Source organism: Zingiber officinale, chromosome 2A, assembly GCF_018446385.1.
Source record: "Zingiber officinale cultivar Zhangliang chromosome 2A, Zo_v1.1, whole genome shotgun sequence".
In the NCBI taxonomy this organism is placed as follows: Eukaryota; Viridiplantae; Streptophyta; class Magnoliopsida; order Zingiberales; family Zingiberaceae; genus Zingiber; species Zingiber officinale.
In genome coordinates this window covers 5894568-5921818 of record NC_055988.1, presented here as the reverse complement: position 1 = coordinate 5921818, position 27251 = coordinate 5894568, and the positions used below count along the sequence as shown (strand labels likewise).

The 27251-nt window shown below is 37.2% G+C and overlaps 5 protein-coding genes across 18 annotated transcripts; 2 read left to right on the top strand and 3 right to left on the bottom strand.

Annotated features, from left to right (window-relative positions):
• Positions 1–987: 987 nt before the first annotated feature.
• Positions 988–2410, bottom strand: LOC122040624 (F-box protein At5g46170-like). Its single transcript, XM_042600011.1, has one exon. The coding sequence runs from the start codon at positions 2245–2247 to the stop codon at positions 1114–1116; it is 1134 nt and encodes a 377-aa protein (XP_042455945.1). The 5' UTR covers positions 2248–2410; the 3' UTR covers positions 988–1113.
• Positions 2411–3034: 624 nt separating this feature from the next.
• LOC122040623 (peroxisomal membrane protein 13-like) lies at positions 3035–6591 on the top strand. The gene is made up of 5 exons (XM_042600010.1): positions 3035–3191; positions 5176–5403; positions 5483–5772; positions 5884–5976; positions 6065–6591. The coding sequence occupies exons 1-5, from the start codon at positions 3167–3169 to the stop codon at positions 6269–6271; spliced, it is 843 nt and encodes a 280-aa protein (XP_042455944.1). The 5' UTR covers positions 3035–3166; the 3' UTR covers positions 6272–6591.
• Positions 6592–8382: 1791 nt separating this feature from the next.
• On the bottom strand, positions 8383–14272 carry LOC122040621 (protein IQ-DOMAIN 5-like). Of its 13 annotated transcripts, XM_042599998.1 has the most exons (9): positions 14101–14272; positions 13927–14024; positions 13689–13799; positions 12265–12379; positions 11563–11796; positions 11147–11374; positions 10409–10522; positions 9231–9723; positions 8383–8795 (listed from the first exon to the last, which is right to left on the bottom strand). In XM_042599998.1, the coding sequence occupies exons 4-9, from the start codon at positions 12346–12348 to the stop codon at positions 8647–8649; spliced, it is 1302 nt and encodes a 433-aa protein (XP_042455932.1). In that variant the 5' UTR covers positions 12349–12379; positions 13689–13799; positions 13927–14024; positions 14101–14272; the 3' UTR covers positions 8383–8646. The 13 variants fall into 13 exon arrangements, with proteins under 13 accessions (XP_042455932.1, XP_042455939.1, XP_042455935.1 ...); XM_042600005.1 differs by having other exon boundaries at positions 11563–11803; positions 13927–14272; XM_042600001.1 differs by having other exon boundaries at positions 11563–11766; positions 13927–14272.
• Positions 14273–15863: 1591 nt separating this feature from the next.
• LOC122040620 (uncharacterized protein At2g39795, mitochondrial-like) lies at positions 15864–19613 on the bottom strand. 2 transcript variants are annotated; one of them, XM_042599994.1, is made up of 3 exons: positions 19393–19613; positions 18970–19307; positions 15864–16267 (listed from the first exon to the last, which is right to left on the bottom strand). In XM_042599994.1, exons 1-3 carry the CDS (start codon positions 19567–19569, stop codon positions 16096–16098), a joined length of 687 nt encoding a protein of 228 aa, XP_042455928.1. In that variant the 5' UTR covers positions 19570–19613; the 3' UTR covers positions 15864–16095. The 2 variants fall into 2 exon arrangements, with proteins under 2 accessions (XP_042455928.1, XP_042455929.1); XM_042599995.1 differs by having other exon boundaries at positions 18970–19271.
• A 319-nt stretch (positions 19614–19932) lies between these two features.
• On the top strand, positions 19933–26820 carry LOC122040619. Its single transcript, XM_042599992.1, has 14 exons — positions 19933–20162; positions 21060–21133; positions 21194–21320; positions 21390–21478; positions 21575–21743; positions 21837–22069; positions 23569–23756; positions 23856–23951; positions 24425–24546; positions 25448–25549; positions 25631–25746; positions 25833–25920; positions 26010–26212; positions 26343–26820. The coding sequence occupies exons 1-14, from the start codon at positions 20133–20135 to the stop codon at positions 26539–26541; spliced, it is 1836 nt and encodes a 611-aa protein (XP_042455926.1). The 5' UTR covers positions 19933–20132; the 3' UTR covers positions 26542–26820.
• Positions 26821–27251: the final 431 nt, after the last annotated feature.

The window sequence follows — 27251 nt, the reverse complement described above, 5'->3', positions numbered from 1 at the left end:
TACAAACAATAGAATTCAAAATTGTGATAATTCTACAGATAATCTGTCCAAAAGTAGTGTTTTTGTTACAAATAAATCAAAATTTAGTTTGCCCCAAATTAGAGTCTAACTAATCAATGATGTAGTAAGTTGATTTGTTATTTGTGGATTTGTTTCACTGAATCATTATCATCATGAAAGGAACATACAACATGGCAAAAGACAATGATTCTGGATAATTGGAAGTATTCAACCTAAGTGGTTAGTTAGCTTTTGGTTGCTAAAGAATCATTTGGTTTTTTACTCTGTCAACCACATGTAATTGTAAATTTGAAAGATGCATCTTAAGCAACAACATAATTGTTGTTTTTTTTTATTTGAAAAAAAAGGTTTTCAAGACATGTAGCATAACCAAAGTCTAAGGTGAATAATAGATACAGATATAACAAGCATTGTGGCTCAAGTATTTATTTATATTTCACTACTCAATATCAACCACTTAATAATATTTAAGGTCATTTAGATAGCACATGGAAATGAGTTGTATAACTCTTCCACCTAAAAGGTCACTTTGCATGGAAGGCAATCTTTTCATGACTCAAATTTGAGTTGAAGGAAACTAAAATAGTTGGTAAGGGTTTTCTCAATCGGGTTGGTGTCCCACTTTTATCATGGTGGTCCTTCTAACTATTTTGTTTATTTTAATTCATATGTCGTATTCATCTACCATTTCTTGGAAGAAGATTATCAATTTATTTTATTGTTCTCAAAGAATGAATCAAATATTAGCCACCAACCATAAAGGAATGAAGCAACCTTGATATTTGTGTTAAGGTCTCTACGTTCATTAACGAGGAACAAAACACATGAACAAAGACAGCTTGTAGTTTTGAGCATTCTCAATCAATAGGCAGATCTTTAATGAATCAGGATAGCAACAAATTAACAAAGCTAGGATTTTGCAAGCAATGATTTGTGTATGGAAAAGAAAATCATTCTACTGATCCATGTGTTAAGAGAGAGCACAATCCATTGAAGAAAGATGCAAGAAATACAACTTGTAGTGATCCATTTCTTATGTGAGTTCAGTTCCTTGTACCTTTAAAGATTAGATTCTGCAGTCGTTTACAAGGATCAGAAAGAATTCATTTCAAGACAGTAAGTCTTCGTCTTCATCAACAACTTTGTGGCCGTCCTGTATGGCTCCTCAAAAGCCTCTGCAGCCCAACAACCACCAGCCTCCTCGATGTTGCTGGGTCTGATAGCCAACAATGTCGCACCGTTCAGTACCATCCCACAAGGCAACTCCAGCCGGTGAGCATACCATAGCCGCATGCTTAGCGCCGGCAACAAGGTCCGCTGAGAGCCCCCTGAAGCAATCAATGGCTTCGCTCGGAGTTCCTGTATCTGCCGCTGGTCCATAGACAGCACTCCTTGCCCATCTGCGTCTGTGAGATGTAAGCTCTGTAAAGACCCGTGGTCCGCTGCAATTGGGTAGAGAAGATAATGGCGGGCGGAAGCAGCGATCAGTGAGCTGATAGTCCACACCACCCTGCGCTTCAAGCTCCCGTCCGTGTAGAAAGCGTCCGGGATGCCACCGCAGACGTCTCCACCAGTCGATGCGCCATTAAAGCTGGGAGTTTGGCCAGGGTTGGATGAGGATTCCACAGAGGCCGCGCCGAGGATGACACAATTCTCGAGGGTGGAGCCAAAGTTGGCCCTCCACTTCAGCAGAACGCCTTCGTTGGCCCCGAGTTCGCCGTCCGGGAGCTCTATGCGGAGGCGTCGGATTTCCTCAAAGTTCTTCAAGACTTCAGACGGGGAATGGTGAGGGACCTCGGATGAGGAAGGTTTCCCGTACGCAGCATCTGCGCAGGTACACGAGGGGGGAGGAGAGAGGATCTGACCGAGAGCTTGGAAGGGCTTGACGAGCGAGCCCAGGAAGAGATGGGTGAGCTTAGAGAAGACGCCACGAGGCTTACCGAACCCGGCACCAGCGCCATCGGAGGGGGAGGGCTCGTCGGAGACGACGCAGTCGACGCGGACGACGACGTCGTCCACATGGGCAACGAGGTCGCGGAAGCGGCGCGACACAGCGCAGAGCCGACCGAGGGCCCTAACGTCGCCGACCCGGTTGAAGATGACGAGAAGCAACGCGTCCGGCAAGACGTCAAACCGATCGACCCCCTCCTCCCCCGCCGCCGAGTCCTGGCCGACCGACCGCAAGCCGTCGAGATCCGCCACCGCCACCGAAAAGCCGTGCGACATCAGATCCAAATGAAGAACAAAAACAGCGCTCGAAAATCCTCGACACCCACCCACAATTCCGCAGTCCGATCGATCGGCCGATTGACGAAGAATCCAAACCCTAATGAACGAAGAAGGGGAAAGCCGAGAAAGGACACTCTCCCATTAGATTGCGAAGAAGAATATAAATAGAAAAAAAAATAAAGAATTAGAGGAGAGAGAGATCCACACACCTAATCTAATATCATTTATTAATTATTTTTTTTTATGGATTTAATCGATCATTTTTCTCCCCAAAAAATAAATTAAAATTAAAAACGAGTGGAAGAAAAATTCAATTCCTTTTCGTGCTCTGAAAGTATTTCTGTGATGCAAACGCAAACAAAGTATTTTCCTCATTTAATTAATTAACGAGTGAGATCAGATAATTACTAAACGGTCCGAATCTGACCAGCTAGAATATATACATGCATGTATATATATGGATATTTTAGTAATTTCATATGACAACATTAATTATATGTATGTCCATATATACATTTTAATTGGGAGATAGAGATTTCTAGCTGATCAGATTCTGGCAAGCAAGATTTATTCATATATTTATTAAGATCCAATCCGCGTAATTATCTTTGCCGATTAAGTTCCAGTTGACTGGCGAGGGTTGACTTCGAAACGGTCACGCGGGCTGACCGTTGACTTTGTCAACTTCGGTTGGCAACGGAGAAGCAAAGTGGGCCGGGCTCATTTGACCTCAAGCCAGGCCGGATGGGTTAGGGGTCCGCATCCGGATCCGCATACCGTCGGGCCGTTGTTGGAAACCGGTCGGCGATTTCTCGTCGGTTTCCTCGAAGCTCGAGCGATAAGAGGAAACGAGAAAAGGGGGCGAGCTGAGGAGGAGCGGTGAGCGCGCTTCCTGTAAATTGCCCTCGCCAACGCCATGGCATCCAATTCAGCACCCGCAGGTTAGTAATCTTTGACTCCCTTTTTCGTTTTGACGCGCATCCGTGGTTCCGTGTAATTCATCTGTTTTTTTAGGGTTTCCTATAGTTTTCTTTTTGTTTTCTGGGAATTGCTTTTGTTTTTATTCCCGATTTCATTGCTGAGTTATTTTTTCTAGGTTGGAAATATTTCCTTATTAACAAGATGGAATTAGGGCAGTTTAAATAAAGACGGCTTCCGGTGTCAATTTTCTTATATTTCTAGGGAGTTGGGAAGAAGGAAGGAGAGGAAATAGACTGCTGGATCATATATTGCCTTAGGAACATTGTAGTGCACATACTTCGACTAATCATTTCTTGAACTCGTAACCTGCTAGTTAAGTTAACGAATAACTGGCAATTCTAGAAGTTGAAAATTATGCTATTGATCTTTTTTTTTTTTAGTTTGTAGTTTTTCATTTAAAACACTTGGAGCTGGAATACCTAAAATATAAAAGTTGTTGTAATTAAAATATGACTCATGAAAGCATCAAAGTAACAAATTGAATTTTTTTTTTTTAAAGAAGAAGTAATATATAACCCTTAGATAATGAAAATAATTTATTAAATCATAACCTAAAAATAGATAACACCCAACCTATCATGACCTAAAAAGTAATTTTAAATATTTTTTTAAAGAAAAATCAACATCATTCCAATTAATTTTTTAGTAAAAATTATACTGGAAGAGTACCAAACCAACTTTAAACAAATTTTCTTTAGTATCCCTTTTATATTGATTATGCACTGATAGTTATGACAGTTCATTCTATCTTAAACAATGACTCAATGAAAACAAATTTTCATTAATTCCTTCCAAGTTGATTACGCAATAGTAGTTATGACAATTTATATTACTTCAAACCATCTCTATGATATGCAACTTTAGATTGCTTTGTGAAAGTCTATTTTTTTTTTATTTCCTTTGCTTTTAGTAGACATTTTTAACATTTCGTGCAAATAAGATGTTCAAGCAATACTCATTGAAATGTTGGGTTCTAAGTTAGCAACTTATATGATCTAGCACTTGTCTGTATCACTTCAGTTTGTCTATTTTGGTGCATGTTAATGGATATTTGTTATTCATTTCTTTCAGCTTCCCATCTTTGGCATCCGTTCTTTGAGATGCATATCTCTCTATTGGGTTGCCTAAGAACATATGGTTTATGATTTTTTTTCGAACATCTTTACTCTTAGTTGGCCTGTTCCCAACTTTGATAGCTTGGCCAAACTATGTGTCATTTAATTTGCTAACACCAACATTGGTTAACTTCAGTTCATTCTCATATTTTATGTGTTTTTGATTTGTCAATTACTCAGGGGCAGTGATTTTTTCATATTTTCTCTATGTTTTTGATAGTTTTTGTTTGGCATGTTCTTTTGTAGTTATTATTTGGATATGATTGCCTTTTCCTATTATGATTTTCTCCTAGTTCAGACTTCTGTTTTAAGAAATCCTAGTTTGTTAGTATTTCAACTCTTGAAAATCCTTATCACTGATTGCCACATTATATATTCTTATTTGAGATTCATGTGTTATGTGTTGATGACAGTACTCTTTTCAAGTGGAGTTTCCATAGACAGTTGAATCCTATAATTCAGACATTATATATTTCCAGGCATGATCAATATTTGTGGTTCTCAAGAGTCTTATATTATCTCAGTCATCTTTAATTCAGACATGATTTTTTTTTCCTTTCAACTTGTTTCCACAAACTTGAGGACTTCATCCTTTGTGATTTATGAATATTGGATACTTACAGGTGCTAGTTCAATTAACGCTCTAAACTTATTAGGTGCATTGACTCAATTAACTATTCAGCTTGATAGAATGAATAAAAAAACTAACGATCAGATATACCTTCATATTTGTACAAAATAAAAATAATTTTAGTACTATGTCACTTAATATGGTAATCCACAAACATGAAGAGTTGCAAATTAAAATTTAAGTTTTGGATGGCTGCAGGTCCTGCACCTCCAAAACCATGGGAAAGAGTGGCAGCAGGTTCATCAGGTTCTGCACCGTTCAAGCCCCCTTCTGCAGGCAGTACCAGCGATGTTGTCGAAGCATCTGGAACTGCAAAACCAGGTGAAGTTGTTCCAGTTGTTGACAGGAGTGCAACTACTATTAACAATACTCTTACAAGACCTGTGCCTCCGAGACCGTGGCAAAACATTGGCACTAGTTACGGAGGTAACTGTGTTGGGATCTTTTCCGAGTTGTTATCATCTATATCGTTAACTAGGTACTGAAACTCCCATTTCTTAAGCAGGCTACGGATCAAACATGTACAATTCAAGCTATGGTTCTGGCATGTATGGTTCATATGGGGGCCTTGGAGGATCATATGGTGGTCTTTATGGAAACAATATGCAATCAGGGTATGGGGGGCTGTATGGAAATTCAGGAATGTATGGAGGTGGCATGTACAATAGTGGCTTTGGTGGACCGATGGGCGGTTATGGTATGGGAATGGGAGGACCTTATGGTAACCAAGACCCAAACAATCCATATGGTCCTCCATCGTCTCCTCCAGGCTTTTGGATGTCCTTTCTTCGTGTGGTAAGATACCTTTATTTGAATCGAAGGATTCTCGATTTGTCTTGTTGTTACTGCTGATTGATGAAACAAGATGAGATGTGTGGCTTACTGTACTTCCATTATGGTTTGCAGATGCATGGCGTTGTGAATTTCTTTGGTCGAATTTCTATACTAATCGATCAGAATACTCAGGCCTTCCACTTGTTCATGACCGCTCTTCTTCAGGTTAGACTTGTAGCCAAACTTAGCTCTGTCTTTATTATTCGAGGATGTCACAACGTTATTGAAATAACCTGTTACCTAACATCTGTAGCTTTTCGATCGTTCCGGAATGTTATACGGTGAGCTCGCAAGATTTGTATTGAGGATACTGGGCATCCGCACAAAGCCTAGAAAACAGCAGCAACTGGGACCGCCTGGTGAGTTTCCAGCTGCCGCTGGGCAGCATTTTGCCGAGGGTCCTAAAGCTAGCGGTTCATGGGATAGCGTTTGGGCTGACGATATGAAGGGATCTTCCTAAAGTGAATGCGGAATTGTTTTAGCTCAGAAGTGAGGATCGTTAAACTTGCCGTCATCACTCCATCACTTGTGCATTTTGCTGGGAACCATCTGATTCCTCATGTTACTTGCACTAGACGTGCGTATTGTTTACGATTATGCTTTGATTACTTGTGTTTCTAAAACAGAAAGGAAAAAAATAGACATAATATGGTTTGTGCATTTGCAATGTGAGGAGTCCTGGTTCAGTGAAAATGCCAGAAGTTATTGCGATGTCTCTGAGATATCTCTGTACAAACTCTAGTATAATTTATGCACACTTAAATGTTGGTTTTTAGAATATTTATTCCTATTGAGCTTTAATATCTTATTTGTTGTCATACGTGCTTTATTTTTGAGATAAAGTGGATATCACATGTGTGACTTATGTAAAAGAAAAATATTACATGCCAATTGTAACAAATTATTAGAATATTTCTAGTAAAAAGTATAATCCTTTACGTACATCCATAAAAGTCTAATTGATGGAAGTAACAGGCTTCACAGAATACACAAGGATATACATTCAGTAAACTTAAGAATGCAATTCATAATCGAACTATTTGTACGATTGAAAGAGTGTGATAGAGGGGATGAATATCGTATTTTTAAAAATAATTATTTTATTTGTTAAAATTAAATTCGTACAGCAGAAAATAGAAAATATAATTCGGTTACTTGGTTCGAAGCCCAGATCGACTCCTACTCCAAGACCCACGATCCTTGATCATATCAATGGACAATCCACTAAAACTCTTTTTTCCGAAAACTTCGGAAAAAAACAATGTGCACAAATGAGTAAGATAGTAACAACTTACTATCTTAGTAATAAATAAGTACAATTACAAGCTAGTAAAATTATATTGACTTAAGAATGAGTATTCAGCTTGTGGACACTTCTTATAGCAGTAGCTTGCGTGTGAAGAGTAGTTATAACACGGACAGTAGTTTGCACAAAGATGAACTTCGAACCAATCAGATTTCGTTACCCGACCTCGAGTTCACTTTTATAAGAGTCGTCGACGTTCGATCGATCAATCCTTGAGTTCGATCGACCGAACCAGCTCTCTTCCATCTTCGCTGAGATCTGATGTTGATTCAATCTTCGGCATTTAATGACAATTAAGTGTTCGGTCGGCCGATCCCCTTGTGGGTCGACTTAACAGAGATTCCTCCCTGTTCGTCGAGATCTGGAATTAATGTGTCATTAAGTGATGATTGTTCGATCGACCGATCCCCTGGTTCGGTTAACCGATCAGTCGCTTTTCCTTCTTTGCTTCTGCTCGATTTGAACTGTGCCGAGTCATCAAGGTTTGGTCGACTGATCCTCTGATTCGGTCGACCAATCAAGTTTTGATCGAACCCTGCTCTGTTTTGGTCTGAACTGATATCTGTTCTGAGTTGATCTTGTTCGGTCAACCAATCATCTGGTTCGGTCGACCGATCAAGCCGAACCTGTAAAACAGTGTTAGACAAAAATCTTGCAAAACAAATATTAACACAGTAATAATATATCTAATACATGAGTAATAATAATAAACAGTTCAACTGTCTTAATCTCAAATTAAAAACCTTTCTGATTTCTTCAATTGGATCAGCGACCTTAGGTTGTTCCTTTCAGGAACACGACCTCACTGTCGCTCCTCCAGTTGCTTACCTCAACCTACCTGCCAAACGTTGATCCTCCAGATCTATTTGGACTTTTCATTTAGCCTTGATCGCCTTGCCAAGATTTTCTCTCGATCTTCGGTCCTCCAGACCTCTCGATCTCACTGCCAAGTGTCGAGTTCTCTCGACCCACTTGGTCTTTCCACCTGAATTCCACGATGTGCTAAGACTTCTCCTGCCTAACCTCCAACTAAGTCTTTCCCGATTGAATAAAAAACCTGCACACTTAATCAACTTATTAGATCACAACAAGATTTGAACATTTGACAATATCGAAACTTAGGTTTGATTCTGGTGCAACTGACACCACCACTATTGCCTTGAAAAGATATAGACATTATCACTCTAACTCCCACTCGGTTAACCTAAACAAAACCATTTTACATTCTTAAAACAAGGATATGGAAACATTATGAGTACCAATAGTCGACGAAACAGACAATTACATAGAATATTGCATAAAACATAAGAATAGTAAGCAATCACAACCCATAGTACAACATGGCGATCTGATCCTACCATGATGGATCGTCTTTGGTCCGTGACCGAAGTTGAGTGTATGGAGAAACACATTGGACCAACCGTGAACTATCCGAACAAGCTCATGTAAATATGTACAATAAATTGTTGGATCAAGAGAAAAAGAAAAACCTAGGGCTAGATACTACAACAACAAATAGAATTAGTCTCTTATCTCTCCACTTCCTTTGTTTTTGAAGATGGATTCGTAGGAATTTCATTATCTTCCCTTTCAGACTTTTGTGCATCTTTAAGGGGCTTCTTATTTGCTGACTGGTTTATTGCAACTTTATAGGAAGCTTGTTTTCCAACTCCTAAGCCTGCATGTTGTCAAAAACATGTTTGTGAGCAAGTGAGAACAGTTGATGAATCATTCATTCAGGATTTGCTATGTAGTATCCAAAAAATATAGAAGAACAATTGTCATAAATGTGTTATTCGTTAGGGAAATAAGTTTATCAAATTACAAGAATATGATGTGCTTGATTGGCACAATTAATGCAATTGTAGAAGTATCATTTTTCATGTTTCTTGAAAGAGAATTCAGCAACCTGATTGATTACATGCGTCAACTCTTATTCAGAAAGGTAGAATAAGGTAATATCAGAAGCACAGACACCATAACAAAGGAGCCAGAGAAGCATAATAAAGGATAAATAACACTAGGAAAAATGATATTTGATTTTTGAGAAAACAAACTGCTACAATGTATAAGGTAAAGTTTGAATATGTTATGCTTCTGGGAAATGTCATACCGCTGTTTGGTAATGACAACCTCCTAGCCTGTGATTCCAGTTGAGAAGTCCTCTCCTTTGGGTTGCTGTATGATCGAGAACCGATTGCCGAAACTCGAGAAGTGACTTCTCCACATGCCTCATGAGATGGTTTTTGTTTTGGCTTACTGGAATGAAGGGCAGAGGAGGTCATCAAGCTAGCAGATCGGGTTGACAAACAACCACTTCCCTCGGACATTGGAGGAATGGATTTGTGGTTTAGGGAATTGGATTGCAGAGTTGAAATGGGTTTTCTGCCAGTAGCTTTGGAGGGAGTCATGGGCGTGCTGATGGCATTCTTTCCTTCCGTCGTTCCATCTTCATTAAGTTTAACCCCATCTTTGAGATTAATATCAAGGAATCTATTCTCCCACGGACGGACAGCCATCCATCTCTCTAACCAATGCCAACCCCAATTATTTTTATCTGGTTCAAAACCTGTAGGGGCAGCTGGCTTCCTTGAACCAGCTTGCCACTAGAGCATAAGTGAAGTCAATTTAATGGAGGGAAAACATACCTAAATATTAGAAGATATATTACCACATATATACACTAGATATACACACTCACTTGTATAACTAAAATATTAGAAGATACATTATCAAGAATTAACACACTCCAGCAACTAATCAATATTAGCAAGATAGTGATCTTCTTCAAAAGAAAGCATACATATAAAAATGAAAGCAGAACGCCTTACTGGATTAACACAAAAATCTAATACCATATTTGAACTTACGTTTGCTGGAATAGAAAATAAAGATATAGACAGAGTTCCAGTTTAAATTTGAAAAGAGAAAGAACATTTATCATATTTTAGGCATCACTTTAATAAATTTCATCTATATACAAAAGAAGCTTAATCTTTCCTAAAAAACAAGAACAAGATTATTATAAAAAAAAAATTTGGAAATGAAAATTCAAGAAGTGAGAAAAGGAAACTTTCAGCTTATACAAGTAGCCAAATACCATGTGTTGTACTGCTATTTTCTTCCTGTTGGTGGAATTGGAGGGAGCAATTAGAAAAAAGGACAGCATAAGCTCAAATATTCCAGATTTGTATGTTGCCATGGTAAAGGTTAAAGAATGAGCACATTGATAATCTGAACTTCACAATCAAGCTTCGCTCTATATGACTTTACATTCCCATTACAGGATACCTGATGAGTGAGAGCATATGCCATCGCTCTCTCACGCTTGGCCGCAGCTTCTTGCCTCTTCAACAACTTTGCCTGAATTTCCTCCACAGAGCCAACAATGTCACACCATCCTTCCTGTATTACAATTGCAGAATAGAAGTCACTCCAAAAAGTTTAAACAGAAACAACAATTTAATTTATCTTGATGAAACAAAGACACGAGCACAAAAGGCCAAAATTTCATAAAATTAGGCACATCCTGGACTAATTTATGATATCATTAAGAAAGTAATTTGTAATTTCTAGTTAAATATTGGAAAAGAGTATAAAAGAAAAACATAGGGACCACCCAATGACTACCTCTTGCTGTTATTAAAGGATTTTATATAGGAAAGCTCCAGATATAAGACGGATGCATAAGATAGGTGTGATCATGAGGCAATTGATAGATGAAAATTGCAATAAGATTACAGATGGTATGTACTAAGTCATTCATTCCTTAATTTTCATTTAACCTAACAGTTATGTGAGATAAAGGATCACATGTTTTAGTTTGTTGCTATACAAAGTACAGAAAAATGCTCCTCTGGTAGATTACTTAGGCAGTTAGGCCTACAAATTCATAAAAGACTTGCAGAGAGAAATAGGTTGTGCCCCTAATCTTTGCAGGAAGTTAATCACAATGCATGAGAAAGGAGAAATACAGTTGACCTTGACCTTATCAAAATCATAGTTGTTAGTGTTGTTTTGGCAGCTTACCTCGATTTCTCTGACATGAGATTCATGTGACTCCTGTTCTTGAATCTTTTGATGCCCCAATTGACTTTCTAATGCAATGCGTACTCGTCTAGCTCTTACACGAGCCTGAACTCTGACAAGAGCTTGCATGCAGCGAAGAGTTATTGCAGCTTGCTTTCTTACAGCATGACCCCTAACAAGGGCTTGTAACCTTACCAGCCCTTTAAGAGCTCGTAAAGCTCTTCTAGCCTGGGTGGAATGAGATCGACGATAAAAAAGGGTTCATTTAAGTTCCTACTTCATGATTAATGTTTCATATCTCAATTTACCTCACGCTGTTGTAGTTGGGATTATTTAAAGAAAAAATAAACTAATTTGATATAAAGGAAACTTTTTGATGATATTTACAATACAACTAACAATAACAATTAACATACCAGGAATGCCCTGAAAGCAGTTTGAATGACTGTGGCAGCCCATTCCTCCCTTGTTTTTTCTTGAGTCTGACATGTTATTAGTCTGTTATTTAATGTGGCAGGAGACGAAGCAGAGTGTGAATCTGACTGGATAATGGTGTCTCCTGTTGATAGAGCTGTTCCAGGAGCAAACACTGCTTCTGGAGTAGTAACAGAGGTTTTTTTCTGGCCATGTTTATTGGAAGATAAGCTATTCTGTAATCTAGTGATACCGTGAGGCAGAGAATAATAAACATATGAACAATAAAACTGCAGCAACATCTCAAGAAAACATAAGACAGAGACATAGGGATGATACGATGAAAGGGAAACTGCTAGACATTATTTCAATTTTCAAATCAATATTATGTGACACAAACCATAATAAGTAATAGGACATATCAATCTTTATAGATTGTTTTTCATCATTCAGATATTCTATGGTTATTTGAACATACAATTAGGCTCAACTCATTGTAGGTTAGACTGAGATTTCACAGTCGTAAGTTGTTCCATTTGTCAATTATTGACTTGACATATAAGCTTATTCCAACAGAACCTATCTCATTCTTACAGCTAGAAGTATAACCCAAGAAGAATAAGATGCAACTCATCACCAGAAAAAATAATGGTCCAACAGAGACAAACCAGTAATAAAAGTCACATCCAAAGAATTTTACTCACATTTTTATCATTTTCTGGATATTGATCTTTTTCATGTTTCCTTATGCCAACTAATGATCTTAGCCACTTTGCAGAGAAACCCATGATGCATGTCAGTCAAACTTTAGACAATAACCTGCCAAAATAATAACATGAAAATTACAATCTAACCTATAGCATATTACTGATGGTTAATGATATTGGAGAAAGAGATTTATCAAACTGCAGGTTATTACATCATTTATTTGTGCAAAAAATAAAAACAGAGCATTCTGAAGTGTAAGCTAAGGCTAAATAATTATACTATTCAAAACAGATAAATTATATAGTGCAGTTCAGGATTATATAGGCATCTCTGGCAATAAAATTGAGTTTCCAGTTAAGATCAGAATGGAGTTGCCATTAGATTTGGTAAGAATACCTGGATTCATAACAGATATTGAAAAAGTGGATTGGTGCTATTCAGGGTAATAAATTTTCTGAAAGTGTCCAATTAGTCATACTCATCAGAAACCTACAAAAAAAAAGTGGCAATTTCCTATGATTCACTGGAATCAAAGTCTTACTGATCAATCAAAACTAGCTGATTCTAGTTAAGTTATTTCTTGGAATTGTTACTGCAGCATGCTTGATGCAACCAAGCAAGGGGTAGGATTAGGATTGACACAGTATAGACTTGGAACCATTTTATTTTTTCAAAAATAGGAAACTCCAGCAACATCAATAGTGATCATTTTTGTCCAATATACATAGTGCATCAAGGAAAGAAATATTCAGTACCATTTGAATTGGTACAAGTCCAACTGAACAGAAATCACTTAAGAAAATGAACCCCTCAAAAACCTAAACTGAATCTAACAGGGTCAGGCAACGTATCATTATAGGACAATTCAATTAAAAGGAGAAGTGTACGAGTGAATTCTTCTTCTTCTTCTATTGTTTAATGGAAGCTTTGCCTTGTATTATTATCTTCCCTTCTCAGGATAAATATCTCAAATGCAGATAACATGATAAATGGATATCAAGGCTGGTTAAAGAAGAAGAATTAGCTTGCTCGAAAAACTAAGTTTTTGACTATAGTTGACTCACCAGTTCCCTACTTGATCATATACGCTGGAGCTAGAACAATCAAATTCAATTTCATTCTCAAACGTCGAAATCGGACCAGCATTGCTCGTGCTAGACTTTGTGACTAGAACAAGAAAATGGAAATAGCATCCACGTAATTGAAGGGAGTGGATCAGAATCTCAAAAGCATAGCTTGGATAGTCAGATAACTCCGAGCAAGAAGGCAGAAGAAAATTCGCACTTAAATGAGAATGCAGAAGGGAATACCAAGAGATCATCGGATCCAAGACAGTAATGCACGAGATACCGATACATGAAAACGGGAAATTTACAGAAAGTGCATAAAGATTGACGAGCACCAAACATAAGAATCCAACCTGTAACTATCATTTCAGTCCAAGCAAGCGAATCGACCCTTTTCAGCTCAGAACAGGCACTTCACACCACTTATCTAACACCGGGGCAAGATCTCGCAAACAAAAATAGAACTGTCCCAGTTTAAGACTTTAAAAGTTCTTCCCAAGTGGTAAAGAAAGCGAGATTCGTCTAAGAAGATCCTAAGCGCCCCAATGCAGAAAAAAGAAATACAAGGAAAGGAAAATCAATAATAATCACCAAAGATCCCGCCTTTGAGGTCGCAGAACCCAAACGAAGATCTCAATTGCATCGGATGGAATCAAGAAGACGGGGGCAGACCAGGCAAGAGAGCAGATCTGATATCCAAGTCAACACTAGAAGTCCCACAGGAGGGAGTGTAGCAAGGGTTCGAACTTCGAATCGTCAGCTCACCTCGGGAGATCGATCCGAGGGGCGTACTGTCTCTGATCTCCTTCCCTTTTCGCTGTTTTCTCCGCCTCCTATCGCTTGTGGCCGGTAATTTTTCACCTGGCCTGCTTCGTCTTCTCTCCCTTTCCTCGTCTCCCTTCCGTTTCCGTAGTCGAGAGCACTCGCAGGACGGCAGGACGGCATTTTCTTACATTTTAGTTAACGGTTAAATAAATGACAAGAAGTATTTTTTTTTGTTCACTTTCATCCTTGGAATATACAATTTCACCTCTCCCTACGTTACATTTATCAGTTACGCCCTTAAACTTCATGATGAACTTTCCACTGCAAACGTGGCGACGATTCATTGGCTTAATTGGTGGGACCGAGATCGAAGCTGACGACATGTTATTCTGCAGGAGTCGTAAAAAAAACGCTCGTGAATTTGAAACTCGTTCCGGTACCCGTCTTGTGAATGAAGGTAGGGGTGGGTCCCTGCTGGTTCAAACACAGCTTGCTTTACTGCTAGGAAAAGACAAAATATTCCGACAAAATCCTTAAAAAGAATATTTTGCTTTCTCTTTTTCTTAACCATCACTTTTTATCAATAATATCCTTAGAATTTAAAGTAAAGGATCCACTTTAAATTTTGATAATTCATTACACGGTATTAATTACTCTAAAATTTTTATCATTTTTATTATTTTCTTCTCTCTTTTATTATTTATTTTTCTCTCATTATATAATATCTATTTTTCATTATCTAATTCATTCTCTTTATTTTTTCTCTCTCCCAAATTAAATAATATTTTAATATTTAAAGTATTTCTTAAATTTAGAGAAATAATATTGATAAAATCTAAATTTAAGAAATAAATAGGATAATTGATATAAAGATTTTTTAAGTAAAATATAAAATTTACCATAAATTCTATACTTAAAGAAAAATGATGTGAATACTATAATATCAATTGTTAGCAAAATAAAGAATTTGGAACAAATCATCAAAAGTAGATGATACAAGTTGTATAATTTAATATGAATACAAGGATATCAAAGGTAGATGATACAAGTTGTATACTTTAATATGGATACAAGGATATGGTCTGAAGCTGAAGTGCAATGTCTAAGAATAACCTTTATGAATATTTCTTAATTTATTCTTATAAAAATATTGATAGGGTGACTTAACCAGTTAAAAAGCTAAATATTTAAATTATAAAAAATAATAATAATAATAATAATAATAATAATAGAATACAAGAATAATTTTATCTGCATCTTAATTTTTTAGATATCATAATCTAAATTTAAAATGGTTGATCTAAAACCACAAGGTCAATGAGTTGATATTATGAATACTTGCCCCTCAGAAAGATCTAATGACTAACGTATAAATGTCATAATGAAATTTGAAGTTCGAATCTCAACAAAGCTGAAATAAATACATCCCTAATGTACTAGTCATTATTCCAAAGACTAGTAGTCATCCGTGATTTACCTCCTCCATGTTGATCCTGGAACAGATTGACGAAAACACTAAGGACAAATATATTCGTCTTTTATCATAATGATAGTGTGAATACTTTCTTATCTCGATGACTAAAGGAAATCTTTTTATTATCCTTAAAATTAAAATCAGCAAATTAATATCTAATTCCAATTAAAAAAAAACAACAAAACTATTTGTTTGGCAAAATGTTAAATAGCAAAAGAAAAAGTAGGTACAGAAGCAAATGTAAATGGAAAAGGAAAGGGAAATTCACAGTGAAAGCACAGCTTTCTTAGACTATGACCAATTAACTATCCTGTTTCTCTTCTAGTCAACCAGAAACAAAGCAGTTCAAAAACCAAAACAACAACAAAAAGATTATTTTCCTTCGAAGTTCTTACAACAAGAATAGATAGCCTTCCTACATATCATATATCCTTTTCAGTTAATTCGCGAAAAGGAAAGGAAATAGCAACCTAAATGTGCCTTCCGGTCGCTAACATTACCATGAGCAAGAAATTTGCAGCTCAGGCGGGTTCCGATTCATTGATAAAGGAGCCCACGTCTTTGAACCAGCGAATGAGGTTTCTATGATCTTTCACATACATCCAAGCTTGCAGAAATGGGAAAAGCTTCTCGTCGATACCGCGCGTCTCTATGAAAATATGGAATGCATCCCTGACCTTTTGGTCTAGTTCCCTGAGGTTGAAGAACCATGATTAGTGAAAAACATTGCATTGACATCATTAAGAATCTCAACAAAGTGATTCCATCAAAAGCATGACATTTATCTATAGTAGACTCTTGAAACCTTTTCGAATCCGAATGCCAAGCTTGAAAACAATGACACTAAAAATGTTTGTCATGCTAAACCTTTACAATTTCAAACATATAAAAAGGGATTGCATAATGCTTTGTTGGTTGCTAGCAGTCATAAAAGGGGATTGCATAATGCTTTGTTGGTTGCTAGCAGTCATACGTGAAGTAAAACAAAAACGACAGTAAGAATCTAGCCATACAAGCATTACTTCGTCTGAGTGACAAACGATTCAATCAAAAGGCAGCTTAGTTTATGAAGATAGAAGACCAAGTTTTTATAAAAGAGAAATTCAACTTTTATATTCAGCATTTGTGATTGTTAGAGAAATAAATGTAAACTACTGAACAAAAAAGAACACTGAATTCCAGTTACAGAATGTGAAAGTTATACCAATGGCTCTAAATGATTTCAAGGATATTCTTCAGGAATGTGGCAGGCCTTGTTTTGATACAGATAAACCAAAACATGCTCCATGTAAGGCTCACAAAACAAGTACATTGAGCAAGTTCTAGTAAACTATAAAATTATTAATATTGACCTTCTCAATTATATTCTAACAAACTTCTTCAGCAATCAACCATTCCCCTTCTCTTCTTCGTGGTAAAATTGGCCAAAACCGCTCCTTCATGAAGGCCAACAAGAGCACACTAATGCAAAAGCATGAAGTTACTCGGACACCAAATTGACATTAGTAGGAAATCACTCCGACACTAAATTGATGCAACACCAAAAATCAATCCGAAACTCACACAGAATTTGGATGAAGTGGGTAGCTATCTCGCATGAAGAAAAGAAGATCTCACAAAAAATCAAAAGGAAAAAAACTTTGATAACCGAAAATTGATTAATACGTAGAGACATAACACTTATAACCTCAATTCTAACCAAACTAGGAAAAAATTCATAATTGGGAAATGCAATAACCCAAGGAACACCTACCAAATCAAATGAACTCTTGCCAAACTAAAATATAGCAATGTTTTGGCAATACTGATCCATCTCAGGCGATCGCATTGGTATTAACCGATTTTGCCACCTGTGTTTGGAGCATCATATTAAGTTGAACCCATGATGTTCGAAAGAAAGATCTTACAACGATTTCACTAGATTTTATCATCAGTATGCATCTTCTTGGATTGTATTAGTTTACCAATATGTCATTCTAGAGGCATCAAATCTCCCATTTCCGGGTCTTGACCTTCTTGTTGTAGTGCCTAGTTGGTTGGCCAGCCATGTTTGTGAAAGTCAATCCTCCAGCTTCTCTAGGATCCTCGAAGGGTGAACTTCAGGAAAAGTCAATGGTCTTGATAGTCAAAGCTCAGGATAATCCTGGTTTCTAGAGGGAGGACTATTGCCTCAACAATGTCTCAGAGGTAAACTTTAATGTTATTCTTGGAATAGGTTAAGAAGCAACAAGGCAATTCGATGTGTTTGTTTTGCATCTCATCATGTCACTGGAACATATACTAGGATACTTTAAAAAAAGAAGACATCACTCAACCAAATCAGACATGGACTTGTCGAGAGCCTATTCATCTGTTATTGAACATTCCAATCTAGCAGGTAAACTTTATAGAAACTAGAATTTTTTTTTTTTTTTGGATTTGTTGTTATTCCTCAATGCTGAATCATGAAACTAAGGAATTTGCTTGAGACTCCAAACATAGTCAGCCCAAGTTCATCTAGGATGTTTGTGGCATGCTGAAGCTCTGCTAGAGGTTGGCCATTTGACCTTGAGCATTTGTACCTACGCTGTAAGATGAAAGTCTCAAAGAGACCAATTTCTCTACCAATGCATGATGTCGCTGACAGGAGTTTTGACCACCATTGATGACCTACTAGAGGAATTAAGGCTCATTATTAGTTATATAGCTCCTTAAATAGAATTTTCTTAATATTCTATCACCAATAACTTCAGTCTCCTAATATCAACGGCATCCATGGAAAAGATTAGATAAGGAAGACCAATAACCAATGTTCAGGAGTAAGACTAATGATGAAGTTGGTTGCTGCCAATATAGCAGCTTCATTTCATGAGCTTAAACCCACCTTGAGGTGAGACAAGGAATTTAGTTATCAGGCTCATGGCTATATAACACAATCCTGAAACAAATTAAGGATTGAACCAGCTGTAAACAGCTTCAATGATCTGTGGGCAATCAGACTTTGAAGTTGGCGTAGCAATGGTATCTACCTGGTCAATACGCATCGCCCTCTCCCAAACACTAACAGACTAAGCACATAACTAGGAAAACCAGTACATGACTCCCCCCACAATTGTTTGAAGCAAAATACAAATTTTAATTCTCCGTGGGTGTTGTTGTTTTTGTTTAAACAAAATGAAACAAAAAAAAGAAAACCGGGATCTCCTGTTCGTCCATCATAAGAACTACATCATCTAATCAATTCATTGCAATGCAGGCTGAAACCCCTTGCACATTATCGAGGAAACAAATGTTAAAACCCAGCAAAAAAAGTTGATAATTTCTCCTATGCAGAAAAAAAGTGAACAGAATCGAACAACTGAGAAGGATAAAAGATGAAGCGAAGAAAAGGGAATTGAACGAGTGGAAGAGCATACTGAAACACGCGTTCCTGATACTTGGCCATATTGCTCCGTCCAGCGGGCTCCGAGACATTGGGTCGAAGGCGCACGGCATGTATCCCGACGACATCTGGATACAACCCGCAAAGGAACTGAATCGATTCCTCCCGCCCAGGCTTGGACACATCGACATGGAGGAACAGCTGGTTGATCGAGTCGTCGCCATCGTCATCACCGACACCAGAGGGCATGATGTTCTCAAGTCGCATCACGGATATCGTGATCTCCTCCTCCTTGTAGGTTCTGCGGAGGACGGGACCATCCCGGTCCAGCGCGCCCTTCACAATAGAGTAGGCCGAAGGTGGATTAACTTTCTGAGCACCAAGGAGGAAGGAGCTTGCTTAGAGAATCCTAGTCCGAAAACGGCGAACACACACCATAAAAAGGGGAGAAATGTACCGGCGGCGGATTCATCTTGGAAACCTCGATGTAGTGTTCCTTGAGCGAGCGAAGGATGATGGAGTCCACGGCGGAGGCGGCTCCGGAAGACAGGGATCTTCGGTCGAAGGAGCGCAGGGGCAGGGAGGCGGCCCGGCCGCCGCATCGCCGCAAAATCTGAACGCCTCGTCTCCACATCTCAGCAATTCGTCTGTTCCGGTCCGGGTTTTAGAGAGAGAGAGAGGAGTATAAGTTCGAGTTGGTTCGACTGAATTTCTAACGGGTCCAACACGAACCGACGATCCGGCATCATAGATCCAACAACTCAAAGCGGCTCAACCCGAACCCGAGCCAGCTACCAATCCAGTTAGGACTAAAATCCCATACGCTATTGCCCTACAATCCCTACCTTCACTTTTATTCGATAAGTACTGGGCGCCACTTATTTATCCAACGCATCTACTGAGAACAAGACGTTGGGTAGCAAATTGCTGGGTAACGGGACCAATTCTTGTTAAAGGGCTATAAAATGCCCCCTTTCGAGCACAAAATTTTGGCCACATCCGGAAACTTCTGCATCTTCGCCCGCGATCAAGTTCCCCCTCATTTTTCAAATTCGCCGCCCATTCTCCCCCCTTTCCTGCCCAGATCTCGTCGCCCCTCTCTGCTCCTTCGTCGCCACTCGTCTTCACTCGCCGTGCCGACGCTACCGATTGCCTTTGCCAGTGGCCTCGCCGACGGCAGAGAAGGCTGGTGGAACGATGAAACGGAAGACCCCATCGGAACTTAGGGTACAGTTTACTCTTCTTTACTGGTAAACTCGATAGATGTCGGATTAATAAAAGACAGCTCAATGTTGTTCAATTGATCCTTTCAGCAGTCGATTGAACAATCATTGGTTTTTCTCTATTTAGATTTTTTTAGTTCATGTCCTGTCTTGTCGACCTTAGGTTTCCTACTCCAGGATTCTTGTTTTGTTTGTTTCTCTGTGATTCATTCACTCCTAGATTTATTTCATTTTTCATAGACCTGCAGGAGTGGGATACAAGAAAGTACGAATCATCCGTTTCTTTAAATTTTGACTGGCATGCCTACATTTTAGTTAGTATTAGATTCCTTAATAGGATTACAGTACTTTATTTTTTATCTTGTGTTTGCTTTGCCAGATAGGTACAAATACATCGATAGTTGTTTGTTCTAATTGTTCCAGGATTATGTTGATCTGATTTTATAAGGTCTTGGACAAATGACTATAAGTTCTCCATGGTGGAACTTTGAGTGTTTTTCTAATTGAGCTTTGCTAATGTTTACTATTTTTTGCAATTATCAAAGTATTTGACACTTAAGACAATTGTTTCTCAGGACAATAGATTTTATTAACCTAACAATTTACATTCAGAATTTGTTTGGTTAATGCACATTTCAATCCCATATGCTATACATCAAGAAGTAGATATAAGTTGGCTTCTGTGTTTATTATTTTGAACTTTCAGTAAAAGATGAAGGAGATGCCTGTAGATCCATCTCCAATTTGTATCATGGGGAGAGAGAGAGAGGACTTGGCATGGATATATATACATACATAGTGGTGTGACATGATTTAGGTGTCCATGGTAGAAACTATAAAGATGTATATGGCCTTATTGTTAGAGAATCAAATGTTTGATTGACATTAACCTACATGACAGAGTGAACAGTTGAAGCAAAGAAATGGTCAGATAATCACAGAAAAACTTGTGCCAACTCTTCTTGATCCAGAAAGGTAAGTTAACATAAAGCAATTCTCATATTTCTGAGGTCATTTTACTGACTGTTTGGGTAGTAATGAGATCAGGAAAGGTGAGCAGTTGAAGATTCAAAAATACTTTAACACTCGTGTCAATGAGATCTATCCTGTTAAGAAGTCAAGTGAGAGATGCAAAGTTCTATATGGAGATGCGAAGGCCAAGGTTTAAATTCTCATTCATTGGCACTAAGTATTCAACTACAAAAGCTAATCTGATGAATTTGCTAAACAGGAATTCTCTAGTGTTGATGGATATCCTAATGTTATTCCTAACCCTTCTGATCCTTCTTTACCAGCTGAGGGCAAAACATCAATTTTGTGGTATTACTTGCTTTTCTTGTACTTCAAACTATCTTCATTTAGTTTCACTGTTCCTACTAATGGACAAATTAAAGAGAAGTTCCTTCTTTAATGCAGTGAAAATGTGACTATGTTAAATAAACCTGAAGGTGCTAATAAAACGTGCATAGAGAAAAATTACCAAGGTTTCAGGAAGATTGATAGATGTAGCCAAAATATGCTGCGCAATGTTGTGGAGCTCCATATGGGAGATGAGAATCTTGATATTCCTGCCAAAATTGATATGGTATATCTTCTGCAAATTTGCTATCTCTCTAGTTTATGCTCCTAACTTTGTTTGGTACCATTTCTCATCATGTTCATGTGATGTGTTTCCTAGGAAAAAGCCCTAAAGGAGTTGGATGCTCGTAATATTCCTACCAATTCAACTTCGGTGCCAGTTGATTCTGGAAAAATTGACAATCAATCTCCAAATTCAAGTGCTTTTTGTTCTGAATTTGAGATGCCAGGTCCTAGAATTACTTCTGAGTTTGAGATTCCAAGTCCTAGAATCCCTTTTGATTTTACCTTGAAAACCAGCTTGCGGTTGGTTTTATCATCCTCTGTTAAATGGTGAGTGTTATAGTCAGACTCCTTAGATATATTCTTTGTAAATTGTAATATGTACAAAGTTTAAACATGCTGAGTCTATAGTCATTTATTGATTTCTGTATCTAGTTATCAATTGGTGACACTCTATACCTAAATTTAATGAGGTGCAAATTGCTTATTAAATATGCTTTGTTCTATAGACGATGGAGACCATAGTTTAGTGACAATAAGTAAAAATTTGAATGAGAAGATGGATTGTATCTGCTAAAAGCAAATGGATAGTGATCTTTTGTGTGGACTGTTTCTGGGATACAGTTTCTTTTCCCTCAATTTTCTAAGTATGATTCCACTAGTTTTTAACTTTTTATAATTATGATTCTAGTTTATAAGCACATGACATGATTTAGATGTCCTAATTTGTTCATCTCTTGAGCATCTCTTTTATTTTTATATGCTGAGAGGTTCAACCTTTAGACTTGTTCAAATTAGTGTCTAGCATATTCTCATTACTAAGTTTTGACATATATGGATTTTTTTAGAAAATAATTTCGTTGGTTTTATTAACAAGAATGGTATAAATTTGGTTTGTTGGACTTGTTTGCTTAGCCCTTGTTAAACTAATAATTAAATTAATGTGGCATCAAAGAAGGTATTACTGTCGATGTGGTGAGGTCATTTACACCTTTCATAAGAATCTACTTGCATATACTACCTACTGAATATCTGATGCAGAAGCATATACACAACACCTTGTTCCTTGTTTTATTTATGATTCAAGTGAATTGCCATTTAATAGCCTATCTATACCTTTTAAGGTGATTTCCAGATAACTTCTTGGTATGGTAATCCATCTGCATGAACTTAGTTGTGCTCACAGTTTATCGTTTGATTCTCTTGGTGAGTGTGGATATCTGTGGTTAGAGACATGTATCATTAATGCTAATGCTATGGGTTAGCTTTATTCCAATGATCGAGACAATGGTTTATGTCTGCTGGAAACAATTGGATTGTGATCCTTTGTGTGGACATTTATTTGTACTTCTCATCTATCTTCTCCATACCTGTGTTGTCCTACACCTTGACTCTGACACTTTAAGTGTGCACTTAATATTTCTGTTGATCACATATAAAAGATTCTAGAAATAACTATGTTAGGCACTACCTACATTGGTTATTCGTATCCAAGTACGAGTAACATAGTTTCCAACTTTGATTCTAGTTTATAAACACTTGATACATTTAGATGTTCTAATTTAGTCAGGCCAGGTCAACCTATTGCAACTTGGCTTGAGCACTCATGTTGGTTAGGTGATTTGTTTCGGGTAGTTCTGAGCATAGAAAAAATTGAACTGGCATTGGGATTTGTTGATGTTTACGAACCAGCTTGTCTGCTTTGGACTTTGTTATTATTGAATACTCCTGATTATCATAATTGTTTTCAGTATATTCTGATGCCGAATTTGTAGTCTCTCTCCATGTTTTATCGCCTTTGATGAAAAAAAGGTTAATTTCGCATGTAGGTGTCACAGGTCATTTGCAACTCCTTCAATTGATGCAAGTTGTAATCCATACAGCTTGTGGTCAACAACTGTAGATGGTGCTACTCCCCAGGTGAAATTCTATAAATCACTGCACTCATGGGTATATCCTCAGTCTTCTCTACCTGCTTCAGTTGTGTCAGTTTTGGCCTCATCTGCTGGAAAGGATGGTCAGTTATTGAACTACTTTTCTTTTTTTATATATTATTCTTTTGTATAGGTTGGCTACTGACTCTTGTATTTTGCCATTTATATTCATAATTTTTTAGACTCACACTTTTGGCTGAAAAGGCAGCAGGATTGGGAAGATTCGTTTCGAAGCCTATACTACATGCTAAGAAAGAACATTTGTAACATGTTCTATGGTATTTCACTAAACTTTAATCATATTAGTCTTCTATCATCTTCAACAACTATTTCACTAAATAGTTGGTTAGACAACCTGCATCTCTCTTTGCTGTTACTACATTATTATGACCTGAAGAATTATTTTTTTATGTGATGGCTATTCTTGGATAAACAGGCATTGCAATTCTGTGACAGACTAAAAAATAATTTATACAAATTACAGCTTACTATTACTTGGCGCAAGAAGTTACATGCATTAAGAAGTCTTCAGTTAACAATGTTATCTGAATTTATAAAGATTTGATTATACCGTCACAAAATACTATGTTTTCTAGCACAGCATTATTTGTTTTTATGAAGATTTGATTATGGCATCACAAAATACTATGATTTCTTACACGTCAATCTTTATTTATTGATGCTGACCTCTCCTTTATTTTATTCAGAATGCATTCTTGTATGTTGCATTTGATTCTTGTGAAAATTGCAGTTTATACTGTGCAGTTTGTGGTTTTGTTCATTGGGGGCAACTTACTTGGGAAAAAGAAGCGCTCATGTAATGCTTACATATCACAATCTACACATGGTCTACGATCCTTGCTAAGAAAAAATGTATGCTCAGCTATTTCATTAGGTAGCTTGGATTGCATTTATTATTCTTAACTTCTAGTCTAATCATTTAAATTGCATACTATATGCCTCTCTGCATTTGCTTGGAACGAGGCAAATGTTTCATTGAGTATCAACTGAATAGAACTTACGTTTTCATTATCAGACAGTGATTAATATATTCATGGTAGGTAACAATTGATCAATACAATTTAGTTGTGCTCGTTTCATAGGTATGGTAAAGAACTCACTCAAAGAAAAACTGATGAGAATATTATTAAAAATTAAAGAATACATTGCATAAGGATGTGGGAGCTCTCTTATAGAATGTAAAAAAGATTTATTCTCCTAGAAACAAGGTCTAGTTTTATCTGATTTATAGTAATTAGTAAGACTCAATAATGGGTCTTTATAACTAAGATTTTAAAAAATGGAATAAAAATTATATATATAGATATATATATATATATATATAAAATTTACTAGTTAATAGTTAGTTCCTAGAGACCAACTAGAGTGATGGCTGCCAAGTTGATGAAGCAAGTAAATTGGGTTTGTTGAATATACACTTTTGAGTTTTGGAGTTGAATATACGCTTGTGAAAAGCTAATGAGTTGGTCGAAAATATGGGAGAAGATGATAATATGTTGCAACTTCAAAATAGGAAGCACACACAGCAATAACTAAATGACACAATCTGAAATCATAAAATCACACAAAAGTATCAAATTAATTATTATTTTTTTTAATAACATCCTAATTTTTTTATGCTCATAGATGAACTTTTTCAGACAATGGAGAAAAGGATTTAGTTGCGTTCATTTTGAAATTTCATTTTCTGTTGAGAAGGGTTGTAAATAGCTAACTTCTTTGTCTGATAAACTTTGAACTTTATAATTATCAGAAAATAAGTTTTACTATGCCATTTGGTGAAGTTGAAGTGGATAGATCAACTGAGGATGACTTGGTTGAACTTATGGAAATTGAGAAGAAAAGATTGGGCCAGGTATCAATAACTGTCTTTTCAGGCTTTGCTATGCTTTATAACTTAACTCAAGCATGATGATAACTTGTGATCATTATGCAGATTTTCCATCCAAAATCTACAACGGGGGAAGTGGATAACAATACCTCTCGGTCCCTCCTTTCATTTAGTGGGCATGAGGAGGTCCAATCCCTATATGATATACTCATAAATTATAGGTATTCAATTTCTAACAGCTAACTGTGAACGCAGCCTTAAAAGAAATCGTTGACTGCTAATTGTTTACTGGCTATGTGCTCTTTAGGGAAACCTTGAATTCCTTTACTGGTTCAGATGTTCCTGTCTTGTATGCATCTGTCCCATTCCAGAATGCAACTTTACATGTTCCAGAGGTAAGTGTGCATGCAGACTTTTTGTGATCACTGTTCTTGTAATGCTGTTTCTACTAGTATGCTTACTGAAGATTTCTGCTGATTTTTAGATGACATGTAAGGAGATACGGAAAGGTGATATGGTCGTTCCTTCATCCAGTGGCTCAGATGCTAGCTATACAGAAACTATACCTGGTATATCCGTCGGTGATCTTTGCTTTAGTGTCGAACTAAAGGATGCAATTATTCCGCCATGGGTTGTGTATGGTGTTTGGTCTGTGATGAGCTCTGAGGGGACTACTTTCCAGTCTTTGTATGTTCAGAATCAATGAACTCCTTTGGTTAATTTAATCTTAGTCTTTAACAATTCCTGCATTGTACATCAATGACATGCGTGTTTTGAAGGATACATTTATGTATTTATTTATTGTTTTGTTTTGCAGTCTGAAGACGGAACCTACTTCACTTGCCCTAAATGTTGCTCTCAAATCTATCTGCTCTCAAAAAGAAGTGCCTGATGGTAATGCCTTTGGGCTTCCTGCTGCGGTTATGAATCCTTCTCTGAGAGGTGCAATTCTGGAGCGGCTCAGTTTTTCTGATGGTGTTTATACTGCTAACATCACTTCCATCCTCGATGATTAAAGAAACCAGTCCGGTAATGGAAAGGTGACACTTCCTGCAACTGTTTATTTACGTAAATTTGCGAGCCTTTGCCACAGATGTTCAAGCAGCTTGTGCGTCCGGAAGTCGGAATCAGGCCGTGGTGCCTGTGGTTTGTCTTGTCTAACCTGGAGTAGCATTTCATGCTGCACATTTTGTACTTATGTCTGTATCTTATTTTGTAGTTCACTAACATATGAACTAAACTTGCTTATAGACACAAGTTATTTCTGGTGCAAATTTACAATTACGTATTCTCCTTGTTCTGGTGTGTTTATCTCCAAAGGCTTTTATATTGTTCTATTTATTCTTCTTCCAAAGTTTGTCTCAGCATTAGGGACTAACCTAGGTTGGTTGTTAATTTGGTTTCACTTTAGTTAACCAATTCATTATGTAAGTACTTTGTGAAAAAAAAAATCACATCAACAGGATTGTAGTTGACCATAAGAGATTGTCATCCAAGAATCAATACTAATTATTATTTTATTAGCTTAGTTCATTCCATTTCAACTTTAACATGCCATTTTATTCTTATTGTGGATTAAGTTATTCAATATTGGAAGGACAATGGTTTATTCAATAGACTTCAATTCGCACGTGCATTACGATATCCAAATTTTAATTCAGTTTCAGGTGGAAAATCACGACCCAAAAGATGGACACTGAACACGAACAAACAGCAATGTTTTTAT

What these genes read in the sequence shown, in the direction of transcription:
- LOC122040624 (XM_042600011.1), bottom strand. Translation starts at nt 2,247, where the DNA reads ATGTCGCACGGCTTTTCGGTGGCGGTGGCGGATCTCGACGGCTTGCGG.
- LOC122040623 (XM_042600010.1), top strand. Translation starts at nt 3,167, where the DNA reads ATGGCATCCAATTCAGCACCCGCAG. An exon ending in ATCCAATTCAGCACCCGCAG is followed by an intron (nt 3,192 to 5,175) that starts GTTAGTAATCTT and finishes GGATGGCTGCAG; the next exon opens with GTCCTGCACCTCCAAAACCA. An exon ending in CATTGGCACTAGTTACGGAG is followed by an intron (nt 5,404 to 5,482) that starts GTAACTGTGTTG and finishes TTTCTTAAGCAG; the next exon opens with GCTACGGATCAAACATGTAC.
- LOC122040621 (XM_042599996.1), bottom strand. Translation starts at nt 12,348, where the DNA reads ATGGGTTTCTCTGCAAAGTGGCTAAGATCATTAGTTGGCATAAGGAAA. An exon ending in CTGCTTTCAGGGCATTCCTG is followed by an intron (nt 11,375 to 11,562) that starts GTATGTTAATTG and finishes CATTCCACCCAG; the next exon opens with GCTAGAAGAGCTTTACGAGC. An exon ending in GTTGTCATTACCAAACAGCG is followed by an intron (nt 8,796 to 9,230) that starts GTATGACATTTC and finishes GACAACATGCAG; the next exon opens with GCTTAGGAGTTGGAAAACAA.
- LOC122040620 (XM_042599994.1), bottom strand. Translation starts at nt 19,569, where the DNA reads ATGTGGAGACGAGGCGTTCAGATTTTGCGGCGATGCGGCGGCCGGGCC. An exon ending in CCAAGATGAATCCGCCGCCG is followed by an intron (nt 19,308 to 19,392) that starts GTACATTTCTCC and finishes CTTGGTGCTCAG; the next exon opens with AAAGTTAATCCACCTTCGGC. An exon ending in TATCAGGAACGCGTGTTTCA is followed by an intron (nt 16,268 to 18,969) that starts GTATGCTCTTCC and finishes CTTCAACCTCAG; the next exon opens with GGAACTAGACCAAAAGGTCA.
- LOC122040619 (XM_042599992.1), top strand. Translation starts at nt 20,133, where the DNA reads ATGAAACGGAAGACCCCATCGGAACTTAGG. An exon ending in ACTCTTCTTGATCCAGAAAG is followed by an intron (nt 21,134 to 21,193) that starts GTAAGTTAACAT and finishes CTGTTTGGGTAG; the next exon opens with TAATGAGATCAGGAAAGGTG. An exon ending in CATTTGTAACATGTTCTATG is followed by an intron (nt 23,952 to 24,424) that starts GTATTTCACTAA and finishes TGAAAATTGCAG; the next exon opens with TTTATACTGTGCAGTTTGTG.